Below are 22941 nucleotides of genomic sequence, written 5' to 3'. Positions count from 1 at the left end.
TTTCGGTCAGCACCTACAGTTTTCTTTAAAATTTACAATTATAACAACTGAACTTGACAATTTTTATATTTAATTAAATATGATTGTATCCAAAAATGTGATTTTTTTTAAACATTATTACCTAAGACTGTAAAAAGACTGAAAAAAATAAGACAATTAGCAATAAACTGTTATAACATATTCTTATTACAATTGATTATCTTATATTAGTATTTATAATCAATGTTATTACTTACGTAATACATTAATTTTCAACAAATTATTATATAGTCATAAAATACATATAGGTAATAAGAAGGTATATAATAATAATTATGATAGTAAAATATGAATTTATTTATTTATGAATATGTCAAAGTATTAAGATTTTTTTTTTTCGGCATTCCGATTACATTAAACCATTTTATTGCCAATTGTTTTATTTTATTATTTTTTCAATCAGTTGTAGGTAATAACGTTTATCAATAAATCACATTTTTAGATACAATCATATTTAATTAAATAAAAAAAATTGTTAAGTTCAATTGTTATAGTTGGAAACGGGACAGTATGTTTTGGCCGAAAAGTGACACTAGCAGAAAAGGGAAGGGTACATTTTGGCCAAAAACGGTGACGTCCACAAATACATCCATGATGCAGGGACGGATTAACCATTAACTACCTTTATCTTCCTAGTGGCTAGTGGTTATAAGTTCCTATGAATCGCGGACATTTTCCTCCCGACTGTTTTCGGTTAGTACACCATTTCCTCCCCGATATATTTTTAATGCGGACATTTCCCCCCATTTTTTTTTAAAGTTTGATATTTAATATGAATATATTTATGCCTATTAATCGTCTAATATTTTCAAATATTTCCATAAATACACCTATAGTAAATTATAGATGTATATTTTAGATCACCTGAACTACTTGAATCAAATTCACAAACAATTATTAAATTGTTAAATATTCAAACTGGGACAGTTTTAACAAAAAATAAAAAAATAAAAATGTACAAAGGCTAAAAAATATAAATTAAGAAATAACAAAAGAGTCAGAATTCAAATGTTTTTTACAAAATGTATCATTTTTATGTCGGAATTTAAAACCCATTTTTATTAATTATTATTTATATTTTACTTTATACCTACTGTTCAGTTGATCATCAAACATATACATTTATAATCTATTATATTTATAAAAATAAGACTATTTTATATTTTATTTAAAAAAAAAATGTCTTATTAAATAATAAATAATATTATATTATTTAAATTCAATATTATTAGTCAATAATTATCTTTAAAAAAAAAATGGGGGGAAAATGTCTGCATCAAAAAAATATCGGGGAGAAAATGTCCTACTAGACTGAAAACAGTCGTGGGGGGGGGGGGGGGAAATTGTCAATTTACCGTTCCTATTTAGTACTTACAAGTTATTCGTTATCTCAAAATTATATTAGTTCGTTTTTATCACAAGCAATTTTTTTTTAAAGATTTTTTCTACAAGTATATCTTGAAAATGTTGGACCCAAAGTATCAAAAAGCATGGTTTTTAACCCGAATCATTATTCGGGTTTCTGGTTTTGGGTGCTGGATTATGTATTCAGGTATACAAACATACGTTTGGGTGTTAATAACCATTATTATTTGGGTTGATATTGGTTAAAACGGGTGTTCAGTAATCTAGAAAAAACATAATTTTTAGTTATTTTTATTGGAATTTTTTTATAGTGTTTATCTCCTCACCCGAAAAATACAAAATACTCAATAGTTTCCCATGACATCGTCACTGTAAATACTTTAAATTATATTAATAGTATTTGGTCAATGTCATAGTTTGGTGGTTAACACCAGTCCAGAATCGACCATACACGTCAATACATCAATTTTTATACTGCTATTGGCTATAATTGGAATTTGGTTTTATTCTATACCTATTATTAAGAAATAATTTTAATTTAACATCTGGCGATTCAGTTTAATTAGAACCAAATGATAGAATCGGATTATACTTTTCTAGTTATTTTAAGCAAATATTTGTAGTAACTATTTATCTCTAATTTATTGTAAAATATCTTGATATCCATTGGACAAGATACTGAAATTAAAAACCGGCACATTATCTTGACTACTTATCGTGTCCTATCAGAATCTAAAATAAAGTAGGTACCTGTGTAATGAAAATATAAATTTTAATGTATTAAGAAGTATGAAGTTCAAAAGTATTAAAATTATTCAATTGTTTTAAGATTAAGACTTATTATAAAATTTGATATCTCAAACTTCTTCCTGTTCCCCTTATTAAAATGTATTCAACAGAAGCTTACTATATATCTAACTAACATAAATAAATGGTAATATGTAATTAATTATTAACTAATGATACAACACAAATATTATGAAAATTAGCAAATATTAGGTATACTGATAAGAACTTGGCCGGCTTAAATTTCAATAATATGTTATAAATTATAATTAATATGACTGTGAATGTGAATTGTAGCACTATCAAACCTTAAATATGCATTTAAAATCCCAATTGATGTATTCCTGGAGTCTAATAACATTCCTCCTAACCACTTCTCTATTCTCAATATTAAATCTGACTTGATAATTTATTTTTATTTGTATTGTTATTGTCATAATTTTATATTATTTAAATTAACTGGCAAGTTGTTATAGTCACCTATAAATAGTTTTCCAATAAAAAATAAATATTTAATTTTAAATAAAAATGTTTCCTAAAAAAAATTAAGATTTTAAAAAATAAATATAAAAAGTATCAAGTCTTTAAAGTTTAATATTTGTATTATATTTATTTAATTTATTTAGTTTGGTGCATACAAATTATAGAAAACACAGTTACGATAATAGTATAGTGCAGTCCCAAGTCATTCACTAGAAACACACTCAATCACTTACCGCTCAAAGTGAAAAAATACCACTCTTACTAGTATAAATTTACATTTTTCACCAAATACAACCAAGGTTGTATTAAAAAAATAACTAATGATTAAAGAGTAAAACAGATATTAATTTAATGATTTATTCTGGTTATCCCAAACATCAATTCCATTAATAAATAAATAAATAAATAAATATACTAAAAATATATATATGACAAATATAACTCTCATTCCTAAAAATATTGCTAACAGTTGCATAATATGTTATATTATATCTAAAACAACAATAAATTATAAAATACAGTGTCATACAACTAGCACAAAGTGTATGATTAAATATTAATAATTTAAATCTAATAAATAATGATTATTTTTAACAATAATTTAGAACATCCAATATTATTATTTGCTATCTATAATTATCACAATAATGAAAAATAGTTAAATGGCCGTTACAAATTTTATTATATTTCATCCTCATAACAATAATAATCAACTGCTTTTCTCTTTTGTCAATAATAAACGTGTTCTAAACTAACATAATATTAATTAAAAATACTTAATTAAATCTTTGAAAAAATCGGTAATTCATAATGTCATACTAACACCCTGATACGTTATACAAAGTTAGTAATATTTGAAACAGATAACATAATTTATAACAAAACAAAAATGATTACATAATGTCACAAATATTATTGTGTAAGACAAAAATGTACACAGATAACAATAATATGTGCATAATGGGCAATATTATAAAATTAAAAAAATATTGTTAGTTACAATGGACGGTAATTCTTATATAAAAATAGCACATATAAAAATCACAACATTAGGTTACACTTAAATAATAGTAATAAAAAAATTGTTTCACACAAAAGGCAGCGAGCTCTGTTTCCATTTTTTTTTTTTAAATACCCTCTAAACAAATTTACTTTAGAACATTGAGACAAATACAATTAAAAACTTTGTTACTCTGTGTCTTATTTATGCTTTCTATTAAAATGGCATAAACATATATAAGAATAAATTAATACAACTACAAAGGTCTTAAAATTGTTCTACAAATAATAACTATCGGATAACAAGTAGAGTAAAAAAATAATACATTTGCTGTTACACACCTATAATATGTATATATAAATAGTAATTTGTCTAATAAAAAATAACAAGCAAACCGTGAAATTATAATCAAATAGTTAATCGAGCTAAGATAGAAAAATAACATAATAACTGTGACGAACATTTAAATGGCTACATCATTTTGACTTATGATGCTTTAAGTCCCAGAAACAACAAAAAACATTAAAAAAAATAAATATTACAAATTTGGTATTTGGTAAACAAGAACTTATGTTAATTTTACGAGAAGTGTAATCAGTACTAATACTTGTAATGGTTGAAAAAATATATTATGCAGGCTTGTAATTATTAATAATGCGGTTGAGTGTACCACCACCTAATTGGCAAGCCTAACAGTCATCTCGTTTGTGATGAAAAAAAATAGAAGGAATAAATACATTTTCGGTCCGGTCACTACTGTTTGGTATAATAATAATACTACACTCTGCGCTTGTAACAAATGTAAGGCGTTTGCAAGATTTTCGGTGATGTTTCCATGACGCGCAACAGCAACTTGTCCAAGTACTCCTCTAACTCGGTTCTCTGTTTGCTCTCATCACGCAAACTGCTTTGCAGCTGAATGACCATTTCGATCAAATCCTGAAAACATATCATAATTTTATTACAACAACTTGTGCAGATTATTGGAACATGAAGTTTTTGTTTAAAGATGTCCATGGCCGTAAACATGGGGCTTAGTACTTCCTTGGCCACCTCAAATTCTCTTTAATATGTGAGACATCAATATGTACCTATCTTTCACAGGCCTATGCAAAACCACAAATCGTATGGATGCCCAACGAGTTATTCTGAAAATTCTATCATACAGCAAATAGTATGAATCAAGGCCTTAGGTAAAATCATGAACATTAGGAGATATTATTTAATGTTCATACATAGAATTTGTCTACAGCTATGATATGAATCTGATAGTCACATGATCCGGTGATAATTTTAGGCTATACTCATAGACTGGCCTTTTGTACACCCAGAGCAGTCAAAAATAGAGAACACTTCTGTTGTGTCACTTGTGACTGCACGATAATAGTTAATATTGGGCATGCTCAAAGACAGTAAATAGTAGTAACTTTAATTGTGATATTATGTTATTTAATATCTTCTATGTCTTTAAGTCTTGTACTTAGTAGTATTTTAGATTCTGAGCGGAGCGAAAGAATGTATTGGTTTTACAATAATGTGTTTTTTTTCCTCAGTAACATTTTGGTGAACCTAGTTGGTACTTTTGGGAAGTCAAAATTGAAAACTACCAGTAGTTTAAGAAAGCGTTGAGAAAAACAAAACAAAAGTGAAAGAAAAGTGATAATTTTTACGCAAAACCAATATTTGAAAATATCAATTTTATTTTTTTGGTGTAACTCAAAAATTAATGACTGTAGACCATTGACATTTTCACCATATATATTTTATATTAGCATTTCACATAAATGGTAACATTTTCATAATATATTGACTCTTTTTGAGCTAGTTATAGCCTTGAGAAATTTGTAATTTTTTTTTAAACTATTCTTGATTAACTTTTTTTCACTTAGTAAAAAAGCTTGAAAATTTAATACAACATTCCTTAAGTTTCATAAATATAAGTTTAAAAAAAATCAGGTAATACTAGGCACGATTTTTTTTATATGCAATTGAAGTTAAAATTTTGACAAATTTCAACAAAATATTGAAAATATTTCAGTTAGAAATGCATAAATGGTTAACTTTTCAAAGCTAACATTAGAAATGTAGAAAGAAGACTCCTCCTAAATTTACCTACCTTAATCAAAAAAAAATTTACCAAAAAGTAATATTAATTTTTTATGAGTGTTTGAATTTAAATGTTTACAATATTGGATTTTCATAAGAAAATTAAAGAATTTTCATCAATCATTTTTTGAAAGTTTGTTGTAACTTAAAAACGAATGAACCTTAGATATTTGAAATTTTTGCTATATGTTAAAACGACTATTATCCATACATGGTAATATTTTCAAATAATTTTGAAACTTTTTCAGCTATTATAGCCATGAGAAATTTTGTAAATTATTATTTAGTTAGAAATTCATAAAAGTTTTTATTTTCATAGCTAAGATAAGACATTTTAATAAAAGATTCCCAACAAAATTTTCTACTTATAACAAAACAATTAAGTTTAGCGTTAAGTAATAATATTTTATTATGAGCGTTTGAATATATAATTTTTAAGATATTATATTTTTAGTAGTAATTTATCGAATTCAACAAGACCTTAAAGCACTAAGCAGTCACCCACCTACCCACCCACCACCTACAAAACTTATGGTGTATTTACCCCAGAAGCCATAGGTGTTCGGTGCCACTGCTAGGCCTAGGATAACGCACCATCTCCGGTCAGAATCATTCTTCGTATCCAATGATTTATCATTGAATTCAAATATAAAACTTCTATTACAATGACATACTCAACAACTACTGTACAACAAAGCGGTACCCACATGTCCACCTTTTTTTAAATTATTCTCGATAAAAACTTTTTCACTTAGTAAAAAAGCTTGAAAATGTAATACTATGTTCCTTATAAATTTAATTAATTGAAGTTCAAAAACATTAAAGATACATTGTCTCAATTATTTTTGATATGAATTTAAAGTTCAAATTTTCACATCATTACAACGACCGGCTTGACAACTACTGTACAGCAGAGCAGTACCCACTTGTCCACCTTTTTATAATATAATAATATATTAAATTATGTGATTAAAATGATTATACATAAATTATTATTATACATTTACATATAATAATAATAGGCAGTAAAAACTTTGATTCCAAAATTCGATGTACAGTGGATTCTGAGATTTCATTACACAAGTAGGTAGTAGATGGTTATTTATTATAGTATATTATGTTAAGTAATTAAAATAAGTTTGATTGTTATATAAAAAAGAATTTGCCATTTCTCAGAATTTGTGATAAACGTTTTGCCAATTACTGTTTCAATGAATGTGGATATTTATTAAAGAAACCTGTGCCACTTTTATGCTAGTAAAGTAGTAAACTAATCAGTTAATGAACCTTTTGATAGGTAACTAATGTTATAGTTTGTTTATAAAATAAATAAATTGTATTTGTATTTATTTTTTTTTTTTGTGGTGAAGGTGGATGCAAGAGAAAATTGTCTTATGAGAATATAATATCATACCATTAGAAATTGATTTTCAAAATCATAAAACCACTGATATAGATAAATCAAACCAAATGTTGCCATTGAAAATGATACAAATATCAGTGGCAGATTTTTAATGTTATTCTTAGGGGGAAGGTCCTGAAAACTAATATGTACCTATTTCAAAAGTATTTTTAATAATAAAAAAATTGACTGTGTTTTTTTTTAAATATAAATATTGGTAGGGTATGGTCTTGTACACTGGACCAACCCCCACCATAAATCCGCCACCCACACACTAATAATTATCCATTGTACCTGACTCACAGGAAGGCGTATATATTGTATGTTATAGAAAAACTACCTAATAATTAGTGTAAATAATTGAGGTAATTTTTTTAAAAATTATTGTCAATAATTATATACGCACGTCTCTGGTTTTGCCATCGAACTTCTGAAGCACCTCTGATGAGTGTTTCGAATGTGAATTTTGATGGTGACTGGAATCTTTTTCCTTGCCAATGATGATGCGCTCATATGCTTTATTCCACGAGGACAACGCCGACTTGCTTTCTATAAAAAGTGATGTGAAACAGAAATATCAATACATAATTATTATACAATTTAGGTGGTGAAAACTATTTTCAATGGTTTACAAACAACATTTTGATGAGACGTTTAATTAAAACAGTTAGATAAAATAATTAACTGTTTATAAAAACTAATAAAATGTATGAACATCTAACATTTATTAAACCCATCGTTGATATTGCTATGTAACGTCCCACCATTGGTGTTAAGCAGTGTTGGGTAGTAATGTAAAGCAAATTACAAATTACTGTAACAAAATTACTTTTTCATTAACGCTGTAGTAATTTCATTACATTTTATTTAAATTAACGCAACTGTTCCAAAAGCACTTATTAAAAGTAATTTTGATTGTGTACCTAACACATTTTGACATTTTTTAAATAAGTTATGAATGACAAAATGTCAAAACCTAGGATATTTGGAAAAAAGTAAAGATCAATTAAATTTAATAACGATTCCGAAACTTTTAGACTTTTAGATAATGTAAATAATATTACCATATATCTCAGGAATTAATGTTATTAACAGTAAAAGAGTTCAGACTCAAAAATAAAATTTAATTAAAATTAATTATGACTTATACCTAAGTAAGCCTGTCTAAAATAATAAATAATATCATTATTTTACATTTATTCCTGATACACATACCTCAATGTTATATGATTATACCTTACCAATCACCAGATAAGTAGTATAACAATACTTTTTGTGAAATATTTAAGAAAATTAATTTAATTCAAAATATGCAAAAATATTTAATGATGAATACATATCATTTTATTTAGGGTGTTATGAAACCTTTTTATTGAGGCTGCTCATTTTTATCAGAATTAGAGTGTCTACTTTATTAACAATGAAATATAAAAAAATCTTTGCCCTACTGATCATTGCATGTCGATAAGCAGGGCTCGTAAGTTCATACATTTGCATATTAATTTTGATAAGTTGTATTTAATGCTAGATAACATAGAAATCATATTGACAATAATCGATTGACATATTATAGGTATTGTATAATATAGTGGAAATACTAAATAGTAGGTATACAGAATTACAGACAACAGACATACAGTATACTTGCTATTTAATTACTTTACTAACTAAATTCAGTCGGCAAATCTCAAAGCCGAAAGCAGAATGCACCGACGTTTGGCGAGTTGCAAATGGTGATGCATATTAACGAATCCCGCGCACCAGCCCACCCCTTTCTGCCTAGTAATAATATTATGGTAGTAACACACAGGTTGTTTTCCAAATATACCTATTTTTAAACTATTTTTTAACTATTAAAAACAAATAAGGTATGTAGAGAAAAAACAATATTTGAAAGAAAAAAAGCGGAAAAGTACGCTCAGCTGTACATAGTGTCTAGAGTCGCTAGGGAGGTCCGTCAGCTTATAATATTAGTAAGAATATGTGATGATGTTATTTTGATTAAAGTAATTAATTTTACTATTAGAAACAGGAATTAGTACTATAATTAGTTTTTTTAAATTAATTTTTGTCGAAAAAATTGTATTTAAAAATGTCAATGTGTGTATAAAGTATAATAATAAACCTAAAAAAGTTTCAAGTGTTTAAATATCTAATGTTGTACATCATGTTTCTGCACGTACGTTTAAAAATACACAATTATAACATAGATAATTACATTAAAGAAGTATAAATATATAGAATAAATAAATAGATTACAATATAAAATAGTATTTAAACATAATACATTTGTTTTAAACACTTTTAATAATATATGTACCAACATTTCAAACATTTATATTAAATATTTTTTTATTTATTAATGATTTAAGATATAAAAGACTTCAAAACTCAAATTTTTAGTTATTACACTAATGTACTCACAGTGCGTTTTGTGAAAAATAAAATATACAGCTTTTTAGATTTCTATACAAAAGTTTAGGACATCCTCGTTTTGGATATAGAAAATGATATTATTAACAGTACATAGTTACAATTGATATTAAGATATTATATACTCGTAGTTAGTGTATATAAATTGTACATGAAATTATATTTTATTGTTTTAAATTAAAATTTGTTTAGGAACCAGGAATTTAGCACACTCGCAGGGTGTACTAACTTGCTTTTACAATATATTTGCATATTATAATATTTATGTTTAATTTTTTTCCAACCTTGTATAATATTATAGTTATAATGATTGAGTGGATGTATGAAATATTAAAAATACCTCTCAGGGGTACCGGAAAAATAGTGCCAACACATTTTTCATAGTAAATCCCTTCCATGCACAAAGAGATTATCTTCTGTACATATAAATAAGTAATCCTAAATATGATTTTTGTATTGATTTGCTTACTTGGTATTGTGTCATTTTCATGGTTGGATTCCTTATTGTTAAAAGAACGGTCATCAAGTGGTGAAATAGGATGTTTCTTTTGAACTTTTGGACTATTTTTGAGAGATGGTGTTGGACTTTTATCTTTAGTTCTATCGTGATTGATTGGCATGTCTACAGTGTCTTTCAATTTTGACTTAAGAGTGTCAGAAAGTTTCAACATATTATTATCTGGAAAACAAATATTTAAACAGTAAGTTCCCAATTCAATTTTGAAATTAAATTAATTCTAAATTAATTTTATACCCTTGTTTTTGTACAGTTTTCTTTGCCATTCGTCTTGTGTCTGAGAAATTGGTGAACGATTCATAACTGGAGATTTGTTCATTGTATCTGAGTTACTAACACTTTCAACTGATCCATGAATATGTAATGTTAACCCACTAATTGGTGAACTGTTCACACCTTTGCGATCAGATTGACCAGATGTCTCTAAAGAGCAAGCAGACCCCTTGTGCGATAAATCTTCGAGCTGAAAGAATAGAAATTCATAGGTGTGTTAAAAACAACCCACAAGTTACAAAAAGATATTGGTTAACTGTTATATTTACTGCAAAATCATCATCGTCACTGATAACACCTGGATCAGCATCGTATCCTTCTTGTGAAGATTTTATTTTGTTTGGATTTTCCACACTTAAATTAATACTGGAGGATGATATTTCTTGAATTTTTTTCTCTCTTTTAATTTTTCCCGCTAAAATTTAAAATACACTTGTTATTGATAACATTTGATAAAAATAAATCGCAACAATCATAATTAAATTTTAATCAGTAATTACTTATTGTTTTGGCCAACTTCTTAAATGATTTTTTATCAACACTACTAATACTCATCAAACTACCACCTAAAACATTCAAAAGTTGTATAAAATTTTAAAATCTAAATGTTTTATACTGATATACACTTACTAATATTAGAAGCAGTGTGGGATAATTGCCCTACAGATAATCTGTGTTTTTCTTTCTTGCTAAGATCTCGTAGACTTCCAGATTTAACTGTGAATGCTATTTTGACCTGTAATTCACCGCGTTCTTTGTTTTCTTGTCCATTTTTGCTTTTTAGAGGATACCATCTGAATTCGATACAGAACAAAGATTGAGGTTAATGATTTTCTGGTTACTTCTAATCAGTGTTATCATTAATTAAGTATTTGATTGAATGTACCTCAGATATACCTATATACTATTTACTGTATGTTTGTATATGATCTAAGGTATGTACAAACAGTTGTCTGATAATGTTACCAGATAAAATAGATTTTTTTACTAAAAAAAAAATAATCTGATTTTTTTGTAATAATAGAAAAAAAACTACCTTTAGTTTATGAACTTTAATTCTAGGTAAAATTCCATGCACCAACTCAAGCCACTGTCATAAATGAATAATACATAAATTGTATCACTCTACATTTTGTTTGGGTAATAAATACAGTAGAACCTCCATTATCTGAACCCTCTATTATCCAAATGTCAATTATACGCATTGTAGCACCCATTCACATCACATAATCGTGTATTTATAACTAATGTATACAATAATTCTATACTCTGTTCAATATAAAACAATAATCTGGCGGCGACCAGTTCTCGTTCCACGACGGTCAGACGCCGTCCCCACTACGGCGATGCGTCGGGTGCTGCCACGGAACAAAGCCACGCCCATGTGCACAACTCGGCCGCCGGGTCATTATCTTATTTTAAACAGAGTATATATTAACAATAATTATAACTAAAAACAACATATAATGTTATGCATGTTTTTCGTGATATATATGAACATAATATTAAATATCAATATTAAACTACGCAATATTCATACTTAGTAATAAAAAAATCCCCGATTCTAATCTAGGCGTGAACCCAATTAATTTTAACAATCGAGGTTCTATTGTATTCTAAGACAAAATCTTTACTATGCACAGCTTGGTTAAATACATTTTCATTAAAGCATAAACATACTGGCTTTTTGGACGTTCATAAACATCTATATCGGCCAAAGGTATTGTGGTCTGGCCCAAAAATTGGTCTAGTCCCAAAAAATTTCGGTGAAGTACACTTAGTACTAATTCTGCGGTATTTCCTTGTTTAGGAATTTGTCTGGAAAAACCATCTTAAATAAGTTTTCATATTATATATTAGTTATTTAATTTTAAAATAGCTTACAATTCACAAACTTCATGCCATTCTGTCAACTCGGTATCAATAGCTTTTTCTTTTGGCGATGTTTGATACTTTTCTTTCCCCAAACCAATGGTGACAAATACATCATTTTTGGCTAAAGTAAAATACCATTCAAGATTATATACCAATTAATTATACGTAGTGTATATTTTTATGTCTTACCTATATTATTATATTATTATATACTATGTATACTTATAAACTAAGGTTAAAACAATCTTGTGCAATGAGCATGGAAAAAATAAAAAATATATATGTAGGTAAATTAATATTTAACAACTTTATTATTATTGAAATTTGTTGATTTATTCATATAAGTTAATTCACTGATATTTTTGATCCTGATTAATTCGCAGCTATGCCCAGGAGTGATTTATTTATATTTGACAATAAGACAATACAGATATAATTTTTTTTTTAATACAATGATTAAAATACGAGATCATATTATAACAAATAAACTGAAGTAATGTTACACCATTAAATAAATAAATAAACTAAATAAAATAATAATATATTACATAAATTAATTTACATTTTCCAGTATATTAATAAGAGATAGTAAAATATTTACTGGTGAGCATAGCGCCATAACCTACATTTTTATAAAACTGTGAGATATAAAATTGGTTTTTACTAGGGGAATTATGTTTATTTGCTTTGAAGTTAATTTTACTAAGTAGAAATGTGTCATCAATGATATTTTCATTCATAAGAAAAGTTTTATATGACTTTATTTAACATAACTTAATTATTGCTTATTTTAAGGAATTTAAATTTAAATATTTAAGGATATCATCATAACTAGTAAAATGTGTTATGAAACAAATAAAACAAAGAACATTATTTTGAAATGCTTCAATTTAGACATAGCATTAGCATGGTAACATAGATTTCCTGTATAGTTAAGACAAATTATATTCTACTAAGAAATAAATAATTTATATATAAAGACTTAAATTTGAATGGATCATTAATATTAGAGCTATTGTGCATTATTGTCAAACTGCTTTTTCTTTATTGACAAATATTGCATATATTTAATAAAAGATTCCTCCAAGAATTGATCCTTGATTTAGGAAGATCAAAATATATATGAATGTTTGAAGTATAGTTAAAAGAAATAGGTACTATCATTTTTTTTTTTTGTGAAAGAGATACATTGAATTTTGTTAACATTAAAAGACATACCATTTGAAAATAATGTTAATATAATTTTTCAGAAGTTAAACAATGACAATATTTTGACACATTTAAAAATCTTTGCATAATCAGCAAATAATAGTATATGTCGTTCCATTTACAATATTATCATTAATCAACAAATAAAGTACATTCATGTTCTATTCACAACATTTCAATGATTCATAGCAAAAACATAATCATTAATTAACAAATAGTAAACAAATTTAATTAAAGTGGAGAGAGGTTACCACCTAGAGAAACACTTGAAATTACTGAAATAGAATTTAAAATATAATATAATATTTAGGTAATAAATTGAAATCTTCATGTTAAGAGGATGTCAGCGCACTATTGGTTTTCTCTCTCTGGCCCACGCGCAACATAGACAAAACGCATTTGCGCAGAATCATTTTTTCTATTTTTTCAAGTAATCTTAGAGTAAAGTCACCCATTACAAAAAAGATAGAGAATAATATTTTTGAGGGAATGTCATATCGATTTTATATTTTATTGTTATTTGACTTTGTATTTGAGTTTCAAAATGAACAAAAAAATGTTGTAAATTTAAATGATGTTTTAATTGTTTTGAAACAATATTTAGAGAAATCAATATGACATTCCCTCAAAAATATTATTCTCTATTTTTTTATAATGGGTGATTTTACTCTAAGATTAATTAAAAACATAGAAAAAATGATTCTGCGAAAATGCGTTTTGCCTATGCTGCGCGTGGGCCAGAGAGAGAAAACCAAATTGTGCGCTGACATCCTCTTAAGAATTAAACCAAGATAATAAAGGGTTAGCGCTCAGTAAATCAGTAAATGCATTAATTTATAGTTGAAAATTAATTCTATCAAAAGCTTTTTCCGAGGCTTTTTCAAAGTCGGTTGTATCAAATAAAGATAACTTTGTTCTTATTTAAAATATATAATCATTTTAGTTTTTAATATTCATAAGATCATCTAGCTGCTTATAAGGAACAACATTTTTAATTGTGCTTCTGAAACTATTTTTACCAACTACTTACAATTTAATTAAAACATGATCTAATTAAAATTATAAACCGTTATCTTTGTAATGAAACTTAATAGCAACCACCAATTTCTAAATGACCTAATCATTGACCTAACATGTATCCAAAAAGAAATAAATACTAAGTGGTCTGATAATGTTTCTGAGAATATTTTACAAATAGTTAACAAGTGAACCATATTATTATGACTCACTAAGTGTTTATTTAGTAGGGTGAAGGGAAACGTAAGAAATAACTAATACAAATCATTATAGCGGAAATATTATTTTTTCTAATCTATAACGCATTCTAGTTTCTAGTGATTTGACTAGGCTGAGAGAGAGAGAGAGAGAGTGAGAGAGAGAGAGAGAGAGAGTGTGTGTGTGTGTGTGTATTTTTTATGTACCATACAATGATACAATAAACAATTTATGAAGAGGACGGATGGATCAAAACAGTCGTAAGTACGAATGACAAATCGGAAAAATACTAACCGTTTTTATTCTTGAAGTTTAAACCCCGGGTCCTCTGAACTGTAAACGAAACACGGTGGCATTAATATCATTATTACCATAGGTAGTCGTTACGTATTTTTGCCGTTTTGCAAAAAACACATACCTGTGACTTGTACGTGCGTGGGACTCCACATATCGTTGGTGGCTATGGACGAGGGGCGAGTGAAAAAAAGTATAAAAAAAAAAATCTAAAGCCCCGGACACCGACGGAAGAAGAAACAATAGCCGTAGGTGGTGAGCTACTGAGAGACGGAGAGTAAAGTTGAGAAAAACTACAAGTGGAGACGGTTTGCGATTGATAAGAAACGATTACGACAGCAGCGATAAGGCTTAGCGCCACGACGGATAAAAAAAACGTTCGAGCATGTGAACTGCGTATGGCACGACTGCGTACTGCAGCCACGGAATAATTACCATTCTGTTATTCTGTGCTGCAGCTGCTTGCCAGGACCACAATAAGAGATAAGATTATCTTATCTTTAATCGTGATTACAACAATGAACAAATTATAAAAATTACGTTTTGATCATGGCGAATTAAATTTGTCACGGTTTTGATTTATGTTTTCAATTTTGAATGCCTAATTATTATTGCCTTCAACAACAATTTGTTATTTATATATGGATATTATTATTTATTATATTCATTTTTTATTTTTCTGTATTAATTATATTTTCAAATACTTAAATAAAGAACGGGTTGTTGCTTAATCCCTTTGTTTCAACAAATTGCAAAAGTCAAGCAGAGCAACTATACCTGGTAGCTTACAATTTTTTACATAAGTACTCTAGAAATTCACTGGACCAAACCGGTGTGAAAAATAATGCACCGGGGTGTTTGGACCATATCATTTACATGGTTCATTATCCCGGTGTGGGATAATGTGGTATAGTTCTAAATCGGTCTAGTGTAGCGAATTTCTAGACTTACTATGTATATTTTAAGTTTTATAGTTTTTAACACTGAGTTGGTCCAAATGTAAGTACCTTCCTAATAAATTGTATATACTTTTATTTTAGGTTTCCTTTGAAAGAATTTGCAACAGTACATTTCGGCTATCAATCGGTTTGGATTTATTCCAAAGAATATCTTCAATCTGCAATACTCATTTTTTTGTTTCAAATTATCCAGACAGCCCAGAAGGCAACTTTAACTAGAAACCAAAACCCAATGCATTTCCATCAGTTATTCTGGATAAACCTATATGTACCAGTAACATATTAGGGCTATATTATATTTATATTTGTTTCTGTTTTACAGCCTCTATACATACCTTATTGCATGTAGTTCAAAGTGTTGATGTATTATAGTGTTGATTAAGAATACAACATCAAATAAAAGTTCATAACCTGCTGATGCTAGTTTAACTTTTACAACACCAACTTCTACTTAATCGGGTGCAAAGAAGCGACTTTTATATGAATCAAGTTATGATGATAAATATAAATCACGGACATGGACTTACACATGGATTGAAACAAAGATGCCCAAAGTGAAATCTAGTACCCCAGTACAATTAGTATAATTCGTATTTGAAGGCAATTTAATTAATAATAAAAAAAAGTATTTTATTTAATATACAATAAGTTTGCAATAAGTTTCACTAATTACCTAATTTGTGTTTAAAAGAAAATTACCACTGTAATATGCTTCACAAACTGTCTATGGTAAAGCTTTGTTCAAGATATTTTTATTCATAAAAAATGACATACTCATTTGAGTACTTTCTATTAATTACAAGTATTTTTAAGCATAACTTTAACGACACATCATATTCTCAAGCTCTTATTAATTTGTAGTTTGTACCATAAATAATACAAAAAATATAAAACAAAAGCATTGGTAAATAATTAGCATTGATATGAAATGAAATATATTTTTATGTAAGAATTATATTTTTATCTTTATCCATAACAAAAAGACATCTGCCTTCAAATCAGAATTATACTAATTAGTAATTACTCCAATTACAAAATGTTTTCTAATGTAAATTGTATGATTTTATCAAGAGTTCTTAAAACACAGTATAACTTAAATCAACAATTTGAATGAGCTGTCGAAACATTTAGGTATTAACGTTTTTGAAGGGGATGCCAGTATATTTTAAAAAAGCTCAATAGCCCATAGCTAGTATTATGGCTTAATATCAGTTAACAAATTCTCAAATATATTCTAAAAAATCTTTAATTATGCAATAACAACTCAAAAAAATATGAATAAAATTATGTTACCTAATCAAGTAAATAGGTTAATATATAAATTACTTTATACACAATTATACAAGGCTGGGCAAGTTAATGATTTTTTTTAACTCAGTTAAGTTAAGTCAATATGCATCAATAACAAAAAGTTAATAGTTAAAAGTTAATACACACTTTTTGTTAACTTTTTAATAAGTTAAAAAAAAGTTTATTTGTTTATACAATGCTAGCGTACTTAATTTTTTTCCAACCCAAAACTAAATTATATAATATGGTGTTAATACTTCATACAATATTTCCATATAAGTTAGATTCGAATGATATACATTTTTAACTTTAAATAATTTACGATACATATTTTTTGACACGAAAACGAAATAAACTGAAATAGCGAAATATTATAAAATTAAAAACAAAATAAATTAAGTTAACTTACTTCTTAAAATGAAAAATTAACACTTTAATTTCACGTTAGTTAAAAATGAAATTTAGTAAGTTAACAGTTAAGTTAATGGAAAGCCAAAAGTAACTAGTTAAGTTAAAAAGTTAAAATTAAATTAACTTTTTAACTTAACTTAAACTGTTTAACTTGTTAATGCCCAGCCTTGCAATTATATCATCAAATATACTTAGTAATATCATAGGCTGACTGACCGTTTTCGCTCAGAATCGTTTTTCTTGTACAGTGATATTATATCATTGAATTCAAATTTAATACCATCCATTACAGTGACTCACTTGTAACCTACTGTACATCAGAGAAACTTCCACTTACCTACTTTTTTTTGTTTATTCCGCATAGCCTACATTAAACAGTCAAACAAAGTAATAAAATATAATAAAAAGGTTCAATTGTACAAATAATTAGATAACTTCTATAAAATAAAATAGTACCTAAACTTATATAGTTATATGTATAAACGTATTGCATATGATTATATTAAAATATAGCTTGCAAGAATAAAATTTCAATAATTTTTACACAGACCCATTATTATACACACATGCCAAAAAAAAAACACAACCTAAATTTCCCAAATCTCAACATGAGAAAACAAAAACTACTCAACACTAGAAACATAATGATATAGGTACTATTAAAAAAAACATACAAATAAAAAACAGAAAGTGTCACAGGCGACCCATGGAAGATGCGTGAAATATATAGATTTATTATGTTGAATTTGAAGTAAATATTCTTGCACGTGCTTTCAAATTATTTGTAGGATAGGATAGGAAATTTTTATGAATTATATTTGTTCAAATTGTATTTGTCAGAACACAAAGAGATAACTTTTAATAGAATAAAATCAGTGTCGGCCAGGCCATAGCCGATACTCGATAGGTCACGAACACGTCCGGGACCCCCAGCCATATTTTTGTTGAGGGGCCCCGATAGTATTATGAATATTGAATATTACTATATATTATATCATTAAAAATTATAATACTATTATAGTATTATCATTTAATCAAAAATTACTGATATAAATAAAATCAATTACAAAACTTGAATCACATTAAAAAATATTAAGTTGTATATTATAAGGTAATATTTATATGATTTTTTAGAATTATAAATAACTACTATATCAATGTAGTTAACTTAAATGTGTATTTTAAATAAGGTACCTTTAAAAATATAATATTTTACTAAATATACTATTAGCACTTTTTTTATAATTTTTTTTAATAACATTTTTGGGTGCCCTTCTGTATAAATGCATCAGGGGCCCTCCGACACTGAATAAAATATTTACAAAATAGCATTGAGTATAATATATTGTACAATATAAACTCAATGCTATTTATAGGTAGGTATGCTAGGTATATATTTACACGTATATAAATAATATATAAAACTCAATAAAAGTGACAAACAAATTGAACTAAAAAAAATACCTACATAGAAAATTCGCTCTGCACGAATTCAGATCTCGACTTACCTCCGAGGTTAACGCCCAGTCTGACGTCCGAATTAGACTGTTAGTGACAAATAGTTTTCGGTGTTTTTCGAAAAATTTGAAAAACCAGTAGAACTTCAGATATAAAAATCGCCTCTCTTTTTAATAGTATAATTTATAGGTATCACGCGTTACGCAAAAACGATAACGCTCGAAAATTTTCGTTGCCCAAGTGGAAACATCTGAACGCAGTATAATATGTTAAAATTATGTTTTCACATCAAAAAGAAAGTCAGGAAAACAAAAAAAATTATTTTTATATATCTATTTAATTGTTCAAATACAATTTAGATAAATATGATTTTAATTACAATCATTATTGATCTGAGATTGTAATTTCTAATTAGAACTAATGTCTAATAAAATATGACATAATAGCAAAATATTCAAATTTGGTTTTTATAGATTTTTATTTGTCTACTGTTAATGCTGCTGTAAAATCGTTAATGGATAAAAATTATTCTGGTTTGAATAATTGGACCGATACAGTTTTTAGGTCTATCTTCAAAATTGTTCATAGAATGATTTAAAATAGCCTAATCATTTGTTGGATTACATGCAATAATAAATAAACATTGTCATGGTAATAATGATTGTTGTGATTGTTTATTACTTATGTTGTTACCAACTACCAAGAAAGTTCCATTTTCGAAATTTAAGTATTATGTACTTCAAGTTGTTTCAAATATGAAGTCACGACTCATAATAAAATATGTGTAAATATTTCATCAAACACGATTAGTAGTGTCTATTGATTACCTAAATTGAAGTTCAGCACACAGATGCCTAGTTACTTTTGAAACTCGTATATTAAAATTGAGTAGGTATATTATATTGTATGTAATATGTTATATTCAATGATAATAGGTATAAAACGTTCAATTAATAAAGTAATGAAATTATTCGTGTTAGTGATTCAGGGTCCTTTTAATATCGGTTTTCACGTTGAATTTGAATCTTCGTGCATATTGCATAGCGTATAGTTCGTCCTCCTGCGGCACGTAAAATTGTAAAAAAATTTACCCAGACTACGCGTTGATTAAGACATTCACCACCAGGATTACCCGTTGGCCGTATAGTTGTTGCACACGATTATTCGACCCGTCGGCGGCGGTAAATCGTGTCTGGCCCAATCTCTAGCTCTCGGCATTCCGGAACTTATAATTATATTCTATTCTACGGTCCGGCCACTGTGCGCAGTTCCGGTAGAACATTTATTGTTTTCGTCGTGGAATACACGGGGGACTGTGTGCGGTACACGGGCTAAAGAGAGAAATATGATACCACAATGACAACGATTGGTGTACAACACTGTATACAATAATTTGACCCGAGAATTAGTCGGAATAAGAATTATTTTACAAAAACAATTTTACACTTATAATTGTCGTGAACAACTCTGCCTATTGTTCGGACGTGCTCACCTCCGTCGGAGAACAATAAACGACGGACCCATTCGTCGTGCCACAGTGGTTCATCGGGAAACCGTCGACGGCGGAGATCAGGAATATTCGTTCGAGCTCCGGTGTTTCGGAAAACGGTCGACAGATGGCGTTGGCGAGCACAATCGTTAGCTAACGTGGTCGTGACGCGGGCGGCCCGGCATTTCGGGCTTGCTGTGACCACAAGTTTTCGCGGTGGACCGTCGCACTCGTTGACCGGTGTACTGAAAAGTTTGCACCTGGCGCGCGCGGACACCAACCACGACTTGTTAACCGGCAGAACGGTGTTGTGTGAACACCAGCCGACTGGACGGCGTCGTCACCGCGCCGATTGTATATATGGAACCGAAAGCCAACCGAACGACAACTCCGGTTCCCTTACATATCGAAAAAATCTTTCGCCTTTTACTAAAGATTTCCGTGGAGGGGAGCACTCTAAGGAGTCTAGAAATTCAATTTTTACAATTGCCTAACCTTTCAGGTCGGGCTTCTAATACTTTATTGAAATTTAGTTAAAAACTAGTGTCATGCATGCATTACCCATATATTATACCGTATAATATGCTATAAAATTATCCAGTGTTCGAAACGTTCACTAAAAAAAAATGAATTCACGATCTTCGAAAATATTGATGCATCAGTCCGTCGTTAATTTAATTTAATTTATTTTTTATTTTTGCGTATCGCTTAAATACGAATACGAAATCGTGGAAATTGTTATATTTATATGTCCAGGCATGTCCACTGGGATTTCATGTATTTTATGTTTAAAATTCGTAAATTATTATATATCAATTATAGTATTATCAATCGATGTTTATTAATTAAATAATAAATTCATTTGAACGTATTATAAATCGTTCACGTTAACGTTCTATTTAAAAAAAAAACGAGTGACTACGTTCACCAAATATGAACGTGAATACGTGAACGACGTTAAATGACTGAATATATTTTATTATATAATATAATTTTTTAATAAAAACATAGTTTTTTAACAACTTGAAACTTTGAAAAAAAATATTTTCAAAAACATTAATACTTTTTGAGATAATGAGTGTTTTATGCTTTATGAATCACCCTGTATAGTGTAGTATAGAAGTCTTTACTACCAGTATCATATATTGACGAAGCATTTTTATCGAAATATCATTACAATCATAGAATAAAGTTTAGATAATATAATATTATTGCCCTTCTGACATTGTTATAATAGTTGCCTATTTTACTCTTTGAAGGAGCTCAAATCACATCAACAATTAGTTTTTTTTTTAATTTGAAATAATGTTCAATTAAGAATGATGGTATAGCCGTATAATAATAGTTTAACGTTTCTACTCATATTATTTAATGTGTTATGACGAATCGGTAAAAGACGTGTAACTTCATATTGAACCTGACTCGCGGCAATTGCCTATCTTATACGTGTAAATGTTAATATATGTTACTCGCTTTTACACCAGTGGCGTAAACTGGGTGGTGCAAATGTAGCAAGTTTATATTTTTGTACCACCAGAAAATCATAAAAAATTGTACAGGTACCTGTAGTTTCTATTTTCAAAACCATATATATGTTTATTAATCAAGTATCTTTTAACATATAATTGGCGTCTGAAGGATTAGAATAAAATCATAAGAATTTGCCAACTATTTTGAGCTAAAAATTCATATAACATTTTCTATTTGTATCTAAGATTTGTAAATTTAACACAAGATTCCTTAGTTTTCCTACATTTTACAACAAACAAAAGTTTACTGGAGAGTCAAACAAACTTTTTATGAGCGTTTGAATTTTAAATTTTTTTGACATTGGATTTTCATCCGTATATTAAAATTATTCTCATAAATTATTAACTATCATCGAACGATTATCTTATTTTGTTGCAATTCAAAAACAAATAGCTGTAAATACTTGAAATTTACACCAAATATTTATTTTATTATTTCCAATAATTTATAAAATTTTCAAAATATTTAATATTATGAAATATTTTCAAAATATATTTTGACTCATAGGTACTTGAAATGTTTACTAAATGTTTATTTTTTCATTTTCTATAATTCATATTTTTTTTATGGTTGACCGGCTCAAGTGGACTTCTTTGCCTTGCCATCTGGGCCAGTTCACCCCTGGGTTTGGCTGATAAAATACAAAGCTGCAACTTTTATAACAAAATATCTGTTATAGTTAGGTATATTATAATCAATTTTAATTTATTTTTAAATTACTATCTATGGTAGTTTACTAAATTATAGTTATAATATTAAGAAATTAACTATTCAAAACTAAATCAACACTCACTAACACTAGTATTT

At 27.8% G+C, this 22941-nt stretch overlaps 1 protein-coding gene and 1 non-coding gene across 2 annotated transcripts; one reads left to right on the top strand and one right to left on the bottom strand.

Annotated features, from left to right (window-relative positions):
* Window positions 1–3336: 3336 nt before the first annotated feature.
* LOC132935802 (rab11 family-interacting protein 5) lies at window positions 3337–15303 on the bottom strand. Its single transcript, XM_061002421.1, has 11 exons — window positions 15122–15303; window positions 14998–15036; window positions 12289–12400; window positions 12085–12222; window positions 11035–11198; window positions 10905–10970; window positions 10674–10819; window positions 10369–10594; window positions 10084–10293; window positions 7588–7730; window positions 3337–4612 (listed from the first exon to the last, which is right to left on the bottom strand). The coding sequence occupies exons 1-11, from the start codon at window positions 15150–15152 to the stop codon at window positions 4451–4453; spliced, it is 1437 nt and encodes a 478-aa protein (XP_060858404.1). The 5' UTR covers window positions 15153–15303; the 3' UTR covers window positions 3337–4450.
* Window positions 15304–20989: 5686 nt separating this feature from the next.
* Window positions 20990–21109, top strand: LOC132937665 (U5 spliceosomal RNA). Its single transcript, XR_009663767.1, has one exon. It is a non-coding gene; the product is annotated as a U5 spliceosomal RNA (small nuclear RNA).
* Window positions 21110–22941: the final 1832 nt, after the last annotated feature.

This window comes from Metopolophium dirhodum, chromosome 1 (genome assembly GCF_019925205.1).
Source record: "Metopolophium dirhodum isolate CAU chromosome 1, ASM1992520v1, whole genome shotgun sequence".
NCBI lineage: Eukaryota > Metazoa > Arthropoda > Insecta > Hemiptera > Aphididae > Metopolophium > Metopolophium dirhodum.
Note: the sequence above shows the minus strand (reverse complement) of the source record. Positions and strands in the feature narration are given on the sequence as shown.